The following is a 19330-nucleotide window of genomic DNA, read 5'->3' on the forward strand; positions in this document are numbered from 1 at the left end:
GATTTCTGTGGAGCCCCCCTGGGGGTCATGTGGTAGAGGAAAAATAATTAGAAGAGGATCCACATAAATGGATTAATAAACCGCGCACACCAGTCAGAGAGGGAATTCAACATGTTTTCATTTATTATTTATTATATTTTCGTTAATAAACTTGCATACTTGTTTATCCAATTTGTATGCAATCTGTGCCGTCAGCTTTTTTCTGCTTATCTGCCAGCTTTGCACATCTTTTTGGACCTGCACATACTGCTGTACCACACTGCAATGAATCATAACCTGTTAAAAATTTGGCAACTGACTTTTACTTGATATAAAAAAATGTTTCTACAGAGAGAAAGCATTAAGCACTCAAGACAGAACGTCTACAATGAAATGTGCTGGCAAAATCTATCTGACCACAGCATGGAATGTAGTATGTAAGAGCAGGAGCCATCAGTAATGACTCAGACCTTGGTTCCCCCAGTGTTTCTTTGCTGTGATGTCAGTGTGCTAATCTGGCGGCACCCAGTCTACCCAAATCCAAGTCTGTACTGCTGCATTAGTGCTCCTCACGCTGCAGCTTCTCACCTAGAACTGCTGGAAACATATTACTCATACATCCAGAAAAAGAAGGAGGAAAAAAACCCCCAAAAAAAACAAACCATACGACTCATACTGTGTTGGTGCACTAAGAGCTTTCCTTCACTTGTCTCCTGTCATCCTCATGAAACAAGCTTCTCCTCATTTCTGATTACTCTCACTCCCTTCCTCCATGTTTCACCAATCATCAATCCTCCCCTTCGTCCTGCCCCTGCAGTCTCTCTTTCTCTGGATATTCCTGTCTCTTTTCTGTGCCTCACGCTTCTCTGCATCTTTTCAAGCAGGATTTAAGCAGCTCTGTGAAACTTCAAAGTGTCCATCGCTCTGCAGGCTGTTTAGAAAGGATGACAATGACAAACCAAACCCTGCAGACCTTCAACTGATCGCTCTATTCCACCACCCTTCCACAGTAATCCTGAGCCCCCCCCCCCCCCCCATCTCCCAACTTTTTCACCTCTGGCTGCGCTGCCTTGATCTCCAAGTGTCCATATTTGTTCAACAAGGCCTCAGATATTCTATTATTAACGCTCGTCTCCATCTCTGCATACCGCAGATGTCCTGCTTTGCTACCTTTTTCCTTCTCTGGTATTCCTTTCCTGTATCTCATACCTCATCATAGCTGGCCCATTGCTTCCCACACAACTTTGGTGCAAGCAAAAACATGTGTCCCACATCAGGTGATGAAGAATGACCACAAGCAAGCTGACCTTCCTGTTGATCGGTTGGAGGATATAGCAAATGGGAGCAAATGATTGCAAATGCGCGCGCACACACACACACACACACACACACACACACACACACACACACACACACACACACACACACACACACACACACACACACACACACACACACACACACACACACACACACACACACACACAGAGAGAGAGAGAGAGGGAGAGAGAGAGAGAAAGCTGCAAAGAGGATTAAGCTAAGAAGAAGGGGGGGTTAAACACTAATCCAATCATTCGTGGCCAGTGTCTTATTCTCAGCGGAAACAGCAGTGAGGCCACTCGCATTCATTCATACCTACACCTCACATCATCACTCTTCTATGACACATGATAATTATACACCTTGAAAGGTGTATAATAAAAAACACTGTAGGGCGTAAGTAATATAGAGGGCATTTTCACAGCGGTGCAAACACATGCTAATGTAGAGAACAGAGCTGTCCATCAATGACTCTCACTTTGCTTCAGTTTTTAATTACATACCCACACGTGTAAATACAGATTATATTCTATACGTGCACACAGGGACGCGCATAAAAAGTTTAAGCAACCTAACGAGGATCAGCCTAACGTAGTTCCTTCATCCCAACCGCAGTCAGGCTGTACAATACCCACACAGTATAAATACTGTTTAAAAATGATGTATATTATTATCACTTCCACTGTACTTTACGTATATATCAAAAAGAAAAATCTTGGTGTATTTTACTGTATATAGTAACCATCTGCATCTTTAATTCACCTGTTCTTCCCTTTTGCTCCTGTAACAAGTGAATTTCCCCAGTATGGGACTGAATAAAGTATGTCTCTGTTTATGATATAAAGGTGAGGCGTCAGCCTTGCTTTACTAATATAATATATGAGGTTAAATTACTGTGAATTCATAACACTTGACTGCTCTAATACAAAAAAAATAGATTAGACTCCTTGTAAATGCATTTATTCAATTGCCTTATTCGGAGTGAATAGATACTATCAGATTTTCTCAGCGAGAATAAAAGCTCTGGCTGTTTCACATCAGAGGTTTTTATATTTCTGTGTTTGTTTTGTTAAGAGTTTTACTTCTCTCACTTGAAGCAGGTTGTTTCTAAAGTGGAAGAAGGTGGTCACAACTCCAAACATCCATCCATCCATTTTCTTAACCTGTTATCCAATTCTATGTCGCATAGGGGCTGGAGCCTATTTCAGCTGTACACCCTGGATAGGTCGCTACTTGATTACAGGGCTAACACGTAGAGACAGACAATCATTCACGCTCACATTCGTACCTATAGCCACTTTAGAATCACCAGTTAAAATAACCTACTGAGAGCCCACACAGGCACAGAGAGAACATGTGAACTCCACTCTACCACAACCCTACTGTATAGCTCCAATCATTTCTTGATGCAGACGGAAGACTTTTTTGTTGTTCTTCAGTAGCGATAGAAGTCAAGGCGTGACAATATATGTCCACAATAATGATGACATCACATTACACTGATTCTGTGATACTGTATTCACTGCAAGAAAATCATCTCTATAACTGAAGGAGTAAAAAGCAGCCTCAAAAAGGCAAAAAATTATTTTTTTACCCTCTGCACCATTGCATCAATGACTTTATGTATTATTATTATTTAATTTTAATAACGTGTCAGTTGAACCTCTCAGTTCCCTGATTAGCTTCTCCCCCCACTGACTGCTGTTTCCCCTCTGTGAGTTCCTTGTTTTTCTTCACAGCTGCCACTTTTTCAAGTTGGTTTACTTGTGTTTACTTCACCTTCAATCATTTGGTAAACTCCACCACAAGAAATCATGAAATATTGACTAATAAGGTTGCAACTTAGCATGAATTATTAATATTACAGGGAGATACGCAATGCATAAAACTAAATAAGTTCTGTGACTATTTTAGTTTAGCGCACAGTGGTTTGAATCTTAAACTGGGATTATAGCCAGTGTTTGAGATACTGCCGGCCCTTAAACTTCACCTCAATGCTTTTTGGCAAAAACTATTTAGGAAAGTTGAACAGGGGACCGTCTAATGATTCAGCGAAACACGACTTAAACATATGAACATGCTACATATAAAAAAAAGTGCTCTACATCAGTGTCCAGTTTGCCCAAGGGAGGTTCAAAATGATCCAGAGTAAGGCAGCAATAAGAAGAGCAAAGGATTACACGGGGAGCAGAGGGAAAAAAAGAGCGGAAGGGGAAGAACGGTTGCCTCCAGGTTGCAGAACATTACAAAATGCACAAAGCTTTTGAATATATATTTTACACCTTGGGGTTTGGACCCCCTTTTGCCTCAGGAGCTGATGATGTAAATCTTCTGTTCCACAATATCCCAAAGGCGCTCAATTAGATTGAGATCTGGTGACTGTGGAGGCCATTTGAGTACAGTGAACTCATTGTCATGTTGAAGAAAGCAGTTTTAGATGGTTTGAGCTTTGTGACATGATGCAATATCCTGATGGGCGTAGCATTCAGAGGATGGGTACACTCTGGAGCTACACTTTCATGTTTTTAATGCCTAATTCTGATCCAACCATCTGAACGCTGTAGCAGAAATCGAGACTAATCTGACCAGGCAACATTTTTCCAATCTTCTAATGGCCAATTTTGGTGAGTCTAGCCTTAGTTTCCTGTTCTTAGCTGATAGGTGAAGCGTCTGGTGTAGTCTTCTGCTGTGGCAGTCTGTCTGTTTCAAGGTTAATCACTTTTTGTATTCAAAGATTCTCTTCTGCATACATTGGTTTTAACAAGTGGTTATTTGAGTTGCCGTTGCCTTCATATCAGCAGTCTGGCCATTTTGCTTTGGCATCAACAAGGTATTTTCACCCAGAGAACTGCTGCTCACTTGAGATTTTCTCATTTTCAGACCATTCTCTGTAAGCCCTAGAGATGGTGGTACAGGAAAATCCCACTAGATCAGCAATTTCAGACTCAAACAAGCCCATCTGATCCTAACAACCATGCCATTCAAGGTTGCTTAAACCACCTTTCTTTCCAGTTCTGGTGCTCAGATTGAACTTCATCAGGTCATCTTACCGTTGTGCACATGTTTAAACGCATGGCCTAAATGCGGCCATGCAATTGGCTACTTAAATATCTGTATTAACCTGCAGTTGAACAGGTGTACCTAACAAAGTGGCCAGTGAGTGTGTAGGCATGCTGCTAAATAATGTGCTGCCATTTGTGTTACAGAAAGAAATAAAGACCAAAGAGCGATGACGAATATTTTCCTGTCCACTCTTCCCTGCACTCATTAACCATACTCCAAAATCACTCTGTATATTTCTCCCTCTAGGCCCCTGAAAGCATTTGACCCTGTTAACATCATTACCAGAGACAGCAAGAGTGCCAAAGACACAGAGAGATTCCAAGATGAGGCAAAACAGAAGGAAAGAAGATCAATGAAGAGAGATTTTTTTTTAATGCAAGAGGGGCACATTAGCAGTCAGTAAGGGTATGATCACAATACAAATTCTAGCTTCTTTCTCAAAACTGTCCAACAAAATAAACCTTTACATGCTAAATCATATCGTGCGCCGCAAAGAGCACGAATTGTATTTTTGTAATGCCTCTTACGTGAAAGTGTCTGTGCAAAAGAAATGTGATTTAACAGACTAAAATTCTTCACGTTGCCTCTGCAGAATAAATTTAACATTCGGCTTGTCAGGCTTTCCACATGGCACTATGTAATCATCCAAATGTAAACCCAGCAATAGATTGATGACAATACCCGACTTTATTTCCTATAGTTTTCTCATCGTATTGGAGAGACTCTAGACAGCATCGAATATTGCAATTCAGGCCTCGTCCTCTTACTCCTCTTGCCATCCGTGTCGTTCCTGCAGCGATAATCATGGCGTGTGTCAGATTGTAGAAGTCGCTGCAGCAGGGCTGTTTTTAAAAACCTCTGACCCTTGTTCCAGCTTCAGAATCTTTAATATTGACAGCCTCATTTATTAAGTGGGAGCATCTTATCTTTTGTACTTAAGTGAAAAACTAAATGTTTTCCCTCAAGGCACTGTCGAACAAACATCTGAGTGATAGGGAGAGATGGCTAAAAAAAAAAAAAAGAAGAAAGAAAAAGCAAGTGTTACGTCTTCCACGAGAGGTCAGTTACATAGGCCGGCTGGTCAATCCAACTGCTGACGAACAGCTACAACAACTGCCCATTACACCCACACACTTCTAATCACAGCGACAACGACAGAGTACAGGATGTCCACGGGGTTGGTAGAACAGCAGTTCAACTGTATGTCACCATCTTGTCTTTGTATGTGTCAAGTAAAGAGACAGAGGTGATGTTAGTAGTACATCCCGAAGTCTATCTGGATTCAAAGACAATAGATCTTTTTTTTTTTTTAAATGCCATTCAAGTCTCACTGCATTCAAATCAATCATGCTATAGTCTCCATTTCTGTAACTCCCATCCAATTCTCAAATCTCGGTGTAAACTAGGACTCCTGCTTTGAATCACACCTGGGTCATGCTGTCCTCGCGCCTCACTATGCTAACTAGTTCTAATTTATGGGCCTCCTGGGCTGTAGCAGTCATGACCTCACCTGCGCTGTTGCTCGTAACAGCTGGTGAGACCAGGATGGAAGCCGAGGGGGGTTCCTAATTCCTACTTCTGCGTCAATATGGTGCTGAATGCTCGAAGTGTGAGTGGCCACTACACTATAAATGGAACCAAGCATTAAGGATACGCCTGCTTAGCTGAAATGTAATTTTTCAGTGTGTGGGCTGATTCATATTTTCTCCTCTCCATTTCCGGTGCTGGCATTATTCGTCAGTAGTGTCAACAGCGCAGAGCAGATCATAATCTATCCTTCTCGACAGAACAGCTGCCTCTTCATCCTCCCTCCTACACCCTCAGCTGCTTCGCCTTCTTGTTGGACCACGTCGGAAAAAGAGCTTTTAAGTTTTATTGTTTTATCCGGAGAGATCATACGGAACGGATAATCAACACACAGTCACTACTGTGACATACACAGCTAGAGCAGTAGCTTGACATATAAATTTAATTAAAACCTTAAACGTGTGCGTGAAGGTCATTCCTTAACAACGGCGCATAATGATTAAAAACAGAGCTGGCTAGTAATGCTTTGTCTTCCACGCTCCAGCCAAGGCTACAGCAAATTCAAAGGAACCTATTATGCAGGCATTTCCTAATTTCTGTCATAAACCTGTATAATAGTGGATGCTCATAAACTCTTTCCCCGCCAAAGCATTGTTTACCAGTGACTCCCGAATCGCTAATGAGTCAAGGTGTCTTTACTCTATGATTTATATCACAAAAAAAAAAAAAAAAAAGAGCAGAAAGTTGGATTTTTAACACATCTCATGACATAATTGCTGTAACATGTAATTACTGGTGATGATGGCGTTTAATGTGGTCAAAGTATCAGTTACTCACACCAGCCTATGTACAAGCAATCCCTGTGACCCAAAAGCTTCAAACTTCCCTAAATGTTTGGTTTCCCTTATTTTTTCCTACTCTTGGCTCACAGATGATGACAGAGAGTGTCCTAATATGGTCATCTTGGTTCCAAGGGAAAGCCAATCAGAAGACCGTTAACTTGAAAAGGAGGGGGAAAGGGGCTGCAACAATATTAAAGATAATGCGAGCAGAGTCTAAGAATAAAAATATGCCGTTGGAAATTATATAAATATAACAGGTCCACATCAGGTGTTTGAAATGCTTTTCTGGAAATGTGCGACTCCTGAATTATGGAATCTGGGTTACTGAAAGGCAGGGTAAACACATACAGTGTAACAGATGGCTACAGTCACTGTAGACTGATGAACAGAACTTGAAGGAGGACCGTCTGTGCCACATTGAGGTGTCTACATTAATAGCTGAAAGTGACAATTTTTCCATGGCAAATACAGCCATAATTCCAACTACTGTTTGTCACTGTGAGGAAGACAAAGGCGTCTGGACAGAGGACAGAGGTAGTCTGTCTGGGCCAATCATTTCTACGTGCACACACGAACACACCTTCAGTGCACTTAGTGCTTCCATCTACACCCCACCCCAAATGCATTAACTCTATGTGGACACCTGCTACCACACTAACCTCCTCTTCCCCAACCCCCCAGTCATAACCAACCTGATTCCCTCCTCCCAACCCCCCACCTGCCACCCCACACACACACACACACACACACACACACACACACACACACACACACATCCCCCACCCGGTCTGAATGACAAAGCATTGCGGTCTCAGAGCTACGCCCAAACCAAGCTATTCCTCCAGAAATAAGACTAAAGGAAATATATAAATAATAATAAAGCTGTACACAATATATGCAGTCGTGACTAACTCTTACAGAAGAGTCGAATGTTCACGTTAATTGTCGCAAAAGAAAATGTAGCTATAAAAGCCGCACAGCTATCTCTGGTCATTATCCATCTTGTACTTGTGTACAATTATGCCTGACAGCTGCGTCTACTTTATGTACACTGGTTAGGTTTGGGTTTTTTTGTATGACTGGCAACTTGCTATCAGTTCCCACGTTTGTGCATTAAGCCGCAGATTGGAAAGAAAACTAATTAACTATTAATTACTCTACTTCAAACAGACTTTTTCTGCCATTGTCAGTCATTTTGCCTCTCAGGCAATGAAAGACATGCGCTTGTAAATTCATGCATTTATGCATAAGCAATTAGACACACAAACACACACATACACACGCCAGCACATCTTTGGTTTTATGTGTAAAAGCGAGCGCCGTAACAGAACATAGCGGTAAAGTGAGTCAAGCGCTTTTTGCGAGGGGAATGTTGAAGGCAAAGAAACGTTAATATAGACATTTAATTATGCGCACGTGCTTCTTTAAACGCGGGCATAGAGATGAGTGTCTGTCAGACGATGAGGACGTGGGGGTGGGGGGAGTGGTCGCCATAGTTACAGCGCCTGGTGTGCATCCCACCCGCGTGGGATCTGCTTGGGTGGAGGATCAAGCAGGGAGCAGGGGAGTGTAGCAGCGTGGAAGGACAGCAACTCAGTACTGTGGGTACTTGTGTGTGTGTGTGTGTGTGTGTGTGTGTGTGTGTGTGTGTGTGTGTGTGTGTGTAGGAGTGAAGTGGAATCCTCTTGTCAACCAGCCATCATGACTCCTAACACAGAAAACGGGAGGAGTCGGCAAAACCCCCAGGGATTTGGGGTGGGGGTTTGTTGGTCTTATAACTAAGCAAGAATGGTGCATGTAAATACACCCACTAAATGCAATTGTTAAACTTAGCACCTTCCCCTGAAACTCCAAAGATAAATATCTGGTTTGGATCACACTTGACGGCAGTTTCTAATTAGTGCTCTTTGAAGAAGGGGTGGGCTGGGCACAGTATTGTTTAAAATGAGTGGGGGATGGAGGTCAGGGGCTATTCACTGGAGGAGGAGGAGAAGCAGGAGGAGAAGGAGGGGGAGGCATGCTGGAGTACCTTTTAAGCGTGTGAGTGAGGAGAAGCAGGGGCACGTATGCAAATCAGCTCCAAAGAACACTTAAACAGTTTACAAACTCAATGGCTAAAGGGATGTAGTTGGGATGTTATCGCAAAGCACGAGATTGGATCTGAGGCGTGAATAAGCGAACAGGCCGGGGAATGAGAATGTGGCAGAGTTATGATGTAAGGAAAGGCCTGACAGTTTACCAGAGATACCGCAGCAGAGTTAAGATCAGACACAAAGCAGACGCTGCCTCTTCTCTGTCTCCAGCTCCAGCCACTTTCCTCATTCGCCGTGGCAGGCAGGAAGTCTCCTACAAGAACTCTGGTTGTCTTCAGTCACTTATCTCCCCATGTTGGAGAGAGACAACTCCGATGTGGGTCATGGGGAGGTGGGGGTACATATAAGGAACTTTTGTTTTAAATGTATTGTGAGCACTAGAAGTTTGCTCAGTTTCCTGATGTTTTCTGGATGTTCCCTTAGAAGGAAACATGAGTTTAATTGCAGCTTTTCACCACTCAGACGATGCAGACAGGAGGGCGAATGACAACAGACAACACTGGTGTTGTAGGTCTGTGAAGGTTTTCAGTCATCCAGGTCATGGTGTTGTAGGAAAACTCTGGTCACAATTGGGTGCGAGCAAATGGGTAGTAGACTGGCGTCTACTACAGGGCAACAATTCCTTGGCCTGAGGACATGCATACCAGCCAGTATCTGACTTGCTTTTAGGTACACATGACACAGGAAGTTCCCAGAAGACAAAACATTTCCATACTGGCACAATCACAAAACACCACTCATGCAGCTCTATTGATCCATGCCTAATGAGACATCTCAGTCATAATGTTGACCGACGAATAGCTTCTGTTGTCATTATACATCCCAACTTTAATGAATATTTACTGGGAACTTATCACACAGTTTGTGGATGATAGCCAAGCTGTCAGTCTTGTTTCTGCTTTGGTAGTCCCCCCCCCCCCCTCTGTCGAGTCAACAATGTTATGATATGAAAAAACAATAGCACAAAAGGCATCCTGTCATGGGTATACACAAAGAGATGGGTCTGGTGTTTATGATGCAAACAAGCGTGCGTGCAACTACAGAATACAGCAGGCACAGAAAATAACAAGGGGAGCAAACAGCGCTGCAATCAGACAGCTGCACAAGCTCGTATTCCCCCTAACAGAGAGAAATTGGTCCTCTGACTCTGGCGACAACAGCAGGAAAAAAAATAATAATAATGAGGAACAAATCTTGGGACTCGCACCAAAAATTCCCATACCATAAACATAGATCAGCTATGCAAACAGCTAGCCAATGAGTTATTGCTTTCTGCCTCAGTGTCTAGACGGCACTGTCTCTTGTGTCAGCTGAGGCTTAAACACACATGAAATGCATTCCCCCGTGCTGTAACAGCTGACTCAAGGTGCTCAGCATGAGGACGCACTGGTTTGACCGCAAACAAGCTGTAATGCGCGTAATTTTCGGGTGGGGGGCTTTCAGCTGTTGTTCTTATTCGGGACAGAGGAGAGGCGGGGTGTGCATCAGGGAGTGGCACGACAAACTTTGAATCCCAACAAAATTTGAAATGCCTGAGTCAGCATCAGTGACATTAGCATGGTCCTTGAAAGCGTGGGAGTATAATGGATCACATTCAATGTGTATAATCTGTTTAATGAGAGAAGATTACATTTGCAAAAGATGTGTTGTGAAAATATACTTATATGATCAAGGATTACTTTCAAATGTGTCCATTTTTCATGAAAAGCATTGTTATTAATTGATGATGATGATTAATAATGTAACAATACTGCTTCTGTAAGGATAATTTGAATGAATCAAGAATAAAAGATGAATATCCAAGGACTTTTCTTTTTGCTCTTAATATAGATGGTTGAGATGGTTAAAAACAGAAAAAAAAAAAAAACATGAAACATTTTGTGGTTTTATCAATTTTTCTACTAAAAAGAAACTTTTTTTCCAGTAAATCAAGTATTCCTCTGACAACTTTTGTTTTTGACAATTTTATTTATTATTATTATTATATTAATGACGCAATGATGTAGCATCTTACTTCTCCTCAAAGGGAACCCATTATTATAGTAAAAAAGACCAAGATTTCAAATAATGAGTGTAATTCTTACAAGCTTGAAAGTCAACACAGGCACAATAACTGGACTGAAATTAGTGAAAACACAGCCAATGTCCAGAGAAAAACTTTGAAATTCCTTCAGAAAGTCTGGTGAACAATTGCTCAAGAACACCTTAAAAAATCTACACGAAAGTCTGGCTTCATGTCTCCATATAGAGAAATGACTGAGGTCTTGGGACTTTTGCACAGTAGTGTATCTGCTGTTCAAATCTTCTGTTTGCAAGAATAAAGTTGGCTTAAAAGGGAGGATGATTCTGAAGAGGTGTGATTTAAAATGACACAAAGATTCTGGAAAAGAAAGTAATGGGTCCCCTTGAAACCTGCATCATAACATCACTTATAACAGTTATGTGCAATTGTCTTGATGAGTCAATTTCATATGCAAGATTCCTAATTTCTTTCTCTGTTAATTATACAGTTTGTTCACATTAAGAAATGCAAACATTGTAATGAGCTTGTCTGGAATGAAAAATGAGATCAAAGTAGAACTACTTTCAAGCATTTGCGACAATTGTCACGGCACCATATGGACAATCAAATCTGCACTTGAATGGCTGCAAGTACCGCCCTTCTATTTCTGTTAAAAACACAGGGGGGGGGAAAAGGAACACTACACATTAGATATGTCTAAACTGATAATGAGCTTATAAGTACCTTCATTTTCTTTGATTGGGCCGGTTTTAGAGGGCCAGCTTGATAAAGGGTCGGCTGATAAGCTCAAAGTTTGATGGTGCTACAACAAGTACTTAAAACTTTTCTCTTTTCGATCAATAGCACTGTAATGAGCCTGGATAACAGGCTATGGTTTCAGTTTCTCTACAGACTTGAAACAAGTGATCAAAAAATAGCATCAAAATCCTCATAAGAGAAGAAGGGAGATGGCTCAAAGGAAAAAAGAAAACAGCCACCACACACACCACCACCATACCATCACTTTTGAAAGTTTTACTTCCTCCACTAAAACTTCATATTTCTGCTGACCTTTTTCCCCAAAGGATATCATTTCTGCTTTTTTTTTAAATGTGTTTTCCTTACAATCCTAATACCAAAAGGAAGAGACTGTTGAGTGAATGAAGCTCCATTATTACACTCCAGTAAGGACAATTTACTGTAGTCAGACCTGAAAAGCTACTTGGCCGTGTTTAAAAATGAATGCAGACAATACATGATTAGCATGCCAATGTGTTAGGGGAAAAAAAATTAAAAGGTGAAGAAAAAGATAGAAAAACACTAAAGTCACAAAACTGTGATGCTACAGCAGGGTTATACGTTTAATCTTTTGTAGCAAGCTACGTTCAAGTGCTCCCTCTTAAGGGCCCACCGCAGCCGCTAGACCAGCATGTCTGAGCTATATAGCACACTTGATAGGCCAATGTGTAAACCACAAATGCTTAAACCATTATAGTATAGATCCACTTCTTCATAGTTTGTAAGGGATGAGCTAAAACATAAATCATTGGTATAGAGTTTGTAGTGCCTGATATGAGACCTGATTTTATCGATGTTACATAGCTATACTAGGTATACTACACGTTAAAAACCTGTATTACTCCCTTCCCATCCCCATAACTAACCGTCTCATGCAGGTTTATGCAAATTCATTCATAACGCGTTTAAGCGTCATGAGAACAAGGTAAAAACAGATCTTGTTATGCAAGTTGGAAGAGATATTCGACAAATACAGAGATACAAAATGTGAAACACACACACAGGCGTCAGGATTTTGCGCTAAACAGTGTGAAGCTGCTCTTAGACAAGCTCAACAGAACCAATGGCAGCTCATCAGAACCTGAGCATCCACTGGCCGCTCTTCTATCAACCCAGTAAACGGAAACCACTGAGGCATTTCGCAGTTAAACTTGACAGCCTCGCACATATCACACTTCCAGTTTAGTTACATAAACTGGAACATGTTGGATAGCAAGTTGGCTGCCCGGTTTCAAACACACTCACACAAACAGAAGAATGCCCGCACAAAGCACACACACTTTTACACCAAAAGCATGACATCTTTCTCGCTCGCTGAAGGAGAGAAGGAAGACATTCTGTTTGTAAAGCTAATAAATATTCGTTCCTTCAGGCGACTCCTTTTATAAGCTTTATATCATATACCCTGGTGCCACAAATAAACACACACACACACACAGACACACACACACGTACCTGGTTGCAAACTCAGCAGCATAAATAAGCCAATATAAGATTTGCCTGCCAAAAGAATGTGTAAGTGGCACCTCTGTCTTTAATAATGACTGATACAGCCTTCATCTATCACAGCTGTCAGCCATCTTTATTATGTTCTTCCTTATCACACACACACACACACACACACACACACACACACACACACACACACACAAACAAACAAACAAGCACTAAAACATAAAAAAAGTAAGTTCAAACATGTGCTTGCTGACACACTGCGAATGAATCACACAGCTGATCACACACCGCCAGACAAGTACCTCTAACCTACCACAGCTGCTTGTGTATGCAAGTAGATGACAGATAGACAAATGATATGAAAGTATGTGGCAGTGCATATGCTAGTGATGCATTATCAATATAGCAATACCAGTGCTGCTAATATGAAATATAAGCATATTTTTCCTTCAGACACGTTATTTAGTTATTTAGTTCATGGCTCTGATGGCTCTAAAATTGGAGGACAGGTATAGAATTTGAAATCATTGTGAACAGAAATGATTCAAGTAAAAAAATTTAAAAAGTTCCTGATGCCATCATGCTGATTTAAATTACCACTTCTATTTTGGAATAACTGAACTTGACTGCTTGCCAGTTGATTGCCACCCCAATATTTTTTTTTCTGTCTTCTCGAGGGGGATTGGTTTATAATGTCAGCTAACAGTGAAAAATACCAATCACAAGTTACCAAAGCCTAAAGACATGTCATGCTTTTGTTTGACTAGCAGTCTAATCCCACAGACATTGTTTACAGAACAATCAGAATAGTCTGAAAAGACTCCAATTTAAAGAGCCAGAGCCAGAGAATTTGCACTTTTGTAAACACACTGGTTCCAGATAATTTACTCTGAGTCTATAATTTTTCAGTTGTGGTGATTTTCTGCCTTTGGTTTGGACTACGCCCCAGTTGTCAGGTTCACATTACTGATAATGTTGGCAATAATAGCATTAGTATCATGTTAAACACTGTTACTTCAACAAGAGCCACACAGACAGTTGTTACATTTTACTGTCTCCCTCCTTGCACCCAAAAGCTTCTTCGCCACCTCAAAGGGCTTCCAAATTGAATCATGATTATGCAACATGAAAACCCCTCTCTTATCCCTTTTTACCACCGATATCTCATCTGTACTGTGACCGTGTGAAGGCCAGCGCATCTCACATTCGAATTGGGAAACCTGCACAGAGGTCTGATCCTAGTGAAAGTGACTCACGATGTGCTGAAAGGGGATGAGAAGCAAGGCACAGGCTGGTAAGCCAAGTGGGGGCCTCCAGCAGGCTGACTTCCACTCCCACTCCCGCACGCCCCCTCCTTTGTGCCCCCCCTCAGCAGTGCTGACAGGCCACCCAGTCCAGGAACAGAAAAGCCATCTGGTGTTTGTTTGGGACAGTTCACAGGCAGGATGAAATGTATATGTGTGTGTCAGCAGTGATGTCTGCATGAATGTTTGTATCAGTGTGTGTGTGGTGTGTGTGTCATCAATGTGTCTAAACTTGCATTTGCAGGAAGGTCTCATACAGTGACAAATGGGTTTTATGATGATGACTTACTGTAAAGCAGAGCAGGCACTGGGTGACATCAGAATCTATTATGCACAGATCCAGATGTGTCTATATTATGTGCATCTATAGGGGATGTATTGATACACGTGTGTGTGGCGACAGCAGCTGGTTGCCTATATGATCAATCCATTTAACACTGCAGGACTGTATAAGCTTAGTCTCTAACTAAAGACCAAATATCACATTAACCTAGTTCACCGCGTACACACACACACACAGCTGTTCACGGGCATCTGTTATTATTGCAGCGATTTAACCGAAGTAGTCTACTTCCACCTGACTCAGAATGACTACTAGCCCAGTTCCCCTGCCTGTAAAGAGGTTTGATTGACATGTCTCATACAGGTGTGCCGTGACAGACAAACAGCAGATGCCGATTTTATCTCGGAAATCTGAGCACTGATAAAAATAAATAAATAAATAAATAAATAAAAATCAGATAACAAACGCAGTCTCAAAGCTTTTTTCACCTTCTTTTTTCAGATGACTTACCAAGCAGCGCGCAGACTAGAAAGAGCGCACCGGTTGCCATTGTATGTGTGTGTGTTGCTCCGCTGATCCACTTTTAATATCCCCTCCTTTTAGATGAGAAGCCGGTGGCGTCTGACAGTGTGATCAGCTGCTGGTCCTGAACCAGAAAATAAGGAGGTCTACAAAACCCCGGAGGCAAGAAGAAGAATAAAAAAGCTTCCTTGAGAGTCAAATCCACAGCTGGCGGCTTTCCAAATGTGCGACCCACCTCTCTACAACGTCCTTCTGTTTAAAATAAATAAATAAAAAGCCTCCGATGTCGTTTCCTCTCGCCTTTACCCTCACCTATCTGCTTTTATCGCTGACGATGAAGTGTGCGTATGCCCAGCGCCTAGGCGACCCAACCCACTCACTCGCAGCACCGGCTCACTACGCATCCGAGACTGCGGAGGCGATTCGCACTCGCAGCCTCCTCAGTAAAAACTAAAAGTCCGGCGTGACTCCTGCGTATCTGGATACACGAAGGGAGGCGGGGAGTGCTGACGGTTTTGGGAGTCAGACTGGAATAAGTCCCGGATAATTTTCCTTCCCCTCACTGATGGGAGCGCAGGATCACGAGCAAGCAGTCCAAGCAGGCTCTGTTTTTTTCCACGGCAAATCCCGTAGACCTTATAATCAATCTCTCCACTATCGCTCCGCAGAAAGCCCAATGGGCGGGCGCTCCAGATGAGGCAAGCAAGGCTTTATACTCTGTATAAAAAAAATCACACCAGATTGATCACAATACTCTAACCCAAAATAAGTGATTTGAAGTTGTTACTGCCAATTCAAGTGGGCATTGTGTGCTAATTTAAGACACTATGCGTCTAAATCTTGACAAGATTATTAAAAGATTTTACGAGCTCAAAAAAATGAAGCAGTTCATCCCCAGAAAGAAACGACCCAACCCGTTGCTTTTCCTCTCTGGAGGTTATTTCCTTGTTTTCTGCCTGACCAAGCACTTTGGCAGTTTGAAAACTTGAAAGCGTGTTGCCTTGCTCCACCCCTAAAACCACGCCCCGGCCGTGTGGGTCTGGGGTGCAGTGGGACAAGGACGCATTTGCATTTGTTTGTTGAAATTCTAGTTCAGGCCGTTGATAGATTGAATAGGTTAATCGGAGTGGAGGGCAATTAAGCCCCTTATGCTACTAGTTTTCCCAGCTTTTTATTTGCAGGGTAGAGTTCAACCACTTTTTTGAGGTAGACACGAATTGTTCGCGCAACATCTGTTTACTGCATAAACGCACGATGATTATCACTTGAAAAAATAAAATATCAGGCTATTCTTTGATGGTGTTTGTTTATTTTGCGCCGATCACAAATGTCGCCTTCTCATGTATAATTTACAAAGCAGTCTGCGTGTTATAGACAGATTTTGTACCTCTCCTTCCCCCTCACCCCACTTCTCCATACACCACCTGCGTTACACACAACTGGCAATCAACATAATGAGGTGCCGCTCTGTTTGGGAACTGCAGAAAAATATCTGAGAAAAAAAACGCAGTTCACCTTTCATGGGTTGAAACTCCATCCCTCTTTGAATCAGATTATGAGAACATAAACCACGCATCGCTTTGACATAAGCACAGATTTATTGATTTTCGTGACGCTGCTCCATTATTAGCAGGATCTAAAATAGACAGGGTGAATGGGAGTTTGCTGGGAGACAGAAAATAGCACAAGTGAAATAAAACTGCTCGGGTGAGAAGCTGTGAAGTGAGAGAGCTGCTCTCTGAAAAATTGAATTGAAAAGCCCAAAAAGCTCTAACTTAGTAAAACTCTAAGCTCCCTCCTGTGTAGCACATAAATAAATGAGTAGGCCTTTTGCATGTGCGTACAAAAAAAAAATGCAATTGCAGTGGACCCATCTGTTATTTTCTTCATCAGCTGGGAATTGCAAGTTCCGAAACCGCCTGAATGTAACATAAAAACATTTTTTTTGGAAAGCAGTAAAATGATTCTCTTCTTCTTTCGCCTTCGGATTTGAGCTCAAATGAAACTTAACGAACACGGTGTGGGCCCTGAACAACAGCCAGAGACAGAGAGATGTTTACAGAGCACACGTGCGTCAATAAACCGCAACATGACATCTAAAAGACAAGAGTTTAATGGGAAGAATACATCTGTTTGTCTCTCCCTCTGTGTGCCATGATATTAAGAGGGAAAAAAGATACATCTTTTAGACTGCTTATAGAGCAAACAAAGGCTTTAGCAGACGCTGCTGCCAAGAAAATGTAAGTGAGAATGGGATTAAACACCGCTATGAAGCATGTGGACTACTGCCTCAGCTTTTCCAAAGGTTTGTCCAGGTCTAGTGCTGCTGAGTTAATGCACATCCAAAAAGAGCAGGCTAGGTAGGGCATGTGTGTTACTCCTGATCTACATTTTTGCTCCACACTTAAAATTAGCTCAGTTCTCCGCAGAGCCCTTATTGCACAGCCAAGTGAGGCCACGTTTTTGTACAGGCAGCTAAAGCCAGAGTAGCATTGTTTGAGCCTAGCATTATGTCAGCGCTAAAGACAAGTTCACCTTTGGCCCAATTGCACCTGTTTTCACAACTGTCGAACGCGTGCTTATAGAAGAATAAAAGCTTGAGGGGCATGTTGAGTATAGTGTGTGCTAGGGATCACAATAGGTCTCCATGGAAACAGAGAAGTCTGCATTATGTGTACTTCATAACAGGGCCCTTATAGATGATGCCTTGAGAGCCACAGCTTTCTCATTAGTATCTTTCAGTTGTTCCGCACTGTGTGACACTTGTACAGGCCCACTTATTATTACTTTTATTAATATGGACTTACTATTTCAGTACCCTGTGGCATTATCCATTGAGGTGGTGTCAGCAAGGTTACGTTGTATAGCTGAGAGGCACATTGTAGGGAACGAGGGAGTTTTGTTCACTTATTTCATCATACTCAGATTTTCATACAACGTCTCGAAAATATATGAATGATTTATTAGGTTTCTCTGAGCATTTTTTTGCTACTGCAACATATGAATGCGTCAGTATTGCACAGATGATAGTGTAAAAGAGGCAGTTCGCTCACACACGTGCACGCAAACATTTGGATCCTTTAAATGGAAATGCAGGCGCGCAGACGTCGTTGTCGCTTTAAATTACAGAAGAAAGCTGCTTTTTGAGATAATAAACTTGCATATGAAAAGAGGAGTCCCATTATAGCATGGAATCAGATGTGCACCCAGCCAACTTGCTGATGAATCCTGACTGTAATATGGGGTACACAGAGGATACACTGAATCTGGTTACCTAAATGATCTTTGACATAAATGGGAATTGGGGGGGGGGGGGGGGGTGCTGATGGAGTCAGAAAGCATGTGCAGTAAACTTTTGAAACTACTTCTGCTTATAATTATTTTGAGAGGCTTCCCTAAGAGGAACGAGACAGAGACAATGAGCGAAGCAGGAGGGGAATGGGGAAATAATCCAGATGGGTTAAGATCGAGGGGAAGATAAACAGAGAAAGTGTTCTCTAGCATTTTGTATGCCAAAAAAAAAGAAAAAAAAGAATGTGTTTTGTAATATTTGGCTCCCAGGTTCAAGTGAGGAAAAAGGGGGATAAGCTCTCCAGTTTGGTCAAAACAGTTAGATTCAAGTGCCACTCTTCCATGTTGGATTTAATGTGGGTTGAGTCACTGCACTACTCAATTTCTCATGCCACACTTCACATTGGCTTGAAAGATTGCATACTGCTTTGTCAGATAACCTCTTATTATACCACGCAGTGATTGGTGCAGTTAAAGATGTAATTTTACCTTTGTGTTATAAACCAAATGTAATGCATGACTTATTTATTTTTTTAAACCAAGCTAAGGTCTGCAAATATACAGCCTTATGCTCAAACTTAGTACTCATCAAATTTATTCTGTGTACATCCACAGATTCACTCACGGGGCTTTATTTTACATTGCATTAGCCTGCCAGGAGCACAAATCACTACATTTTCCAGCAGATTAATTATTCATCATAGGGGCTCTTAATGTAGAGTATTAATATGAAATGACTGTCAAGATACCAAATTTTTGGGCCTTCTATCTCATTCTATCTCTGTCTCCTTTTCCATCCCTCAGCTTTCTTAGACTATTTCTCTCCCTTACTGCATTCTACTTGTGGGACT

At 41.8% G+C, this 19330-nt stretch overlaps 1 protein-coding gene across 2 annotated transcripts in view; it reads right to left on the bottom strand.

The window, feature by feature from the left end:
- The window catches only part of igsf3 (immunoglobulin superfamily, member 3), a 75811-nt gene extending 59533 nt beyond the window's left edge, over positions 1-16278 (bottom strand). The window contains exons 1-2 of one of the 2 annotated variants that reach the window (XM_026144082.1): positions 15424-16278; positions 15177-15334 (exon numbers count right to left, since the gene is read on the bottom strand). In XM_026144082.1, the coding sequence (XP_025999867.1) occupies positions 15177-15216 (40 nt within the window). In that variant the 5' untranslated portion in view covers positions 15217-15334; positions 15424-16278. Of the gene's footprint in view, positions 1-15176 lie in introns of both variants that reach the window. The other variant, XM_026144081.1, reaches the window with a different exon arrangement.
- Between the last annotated feature and the right edge of the window lie 3052 nt (positions 16279-19330).

The sequence above is a fragment of the Astatotilapia calliptera genome, chromosome 16, assembly GCF_900246225.1.
Source record: "Astatotilapia calliptera chromosome 16, fAstCal1.2, whole genome shotgun sequence".
Taxonomy (NCBI): Eukaryota; Metazoa; Chordata; class Actinopteri; order Cichliformes; family Cichlidae; genus Astatotilapia; species Astatotilapia calliptera.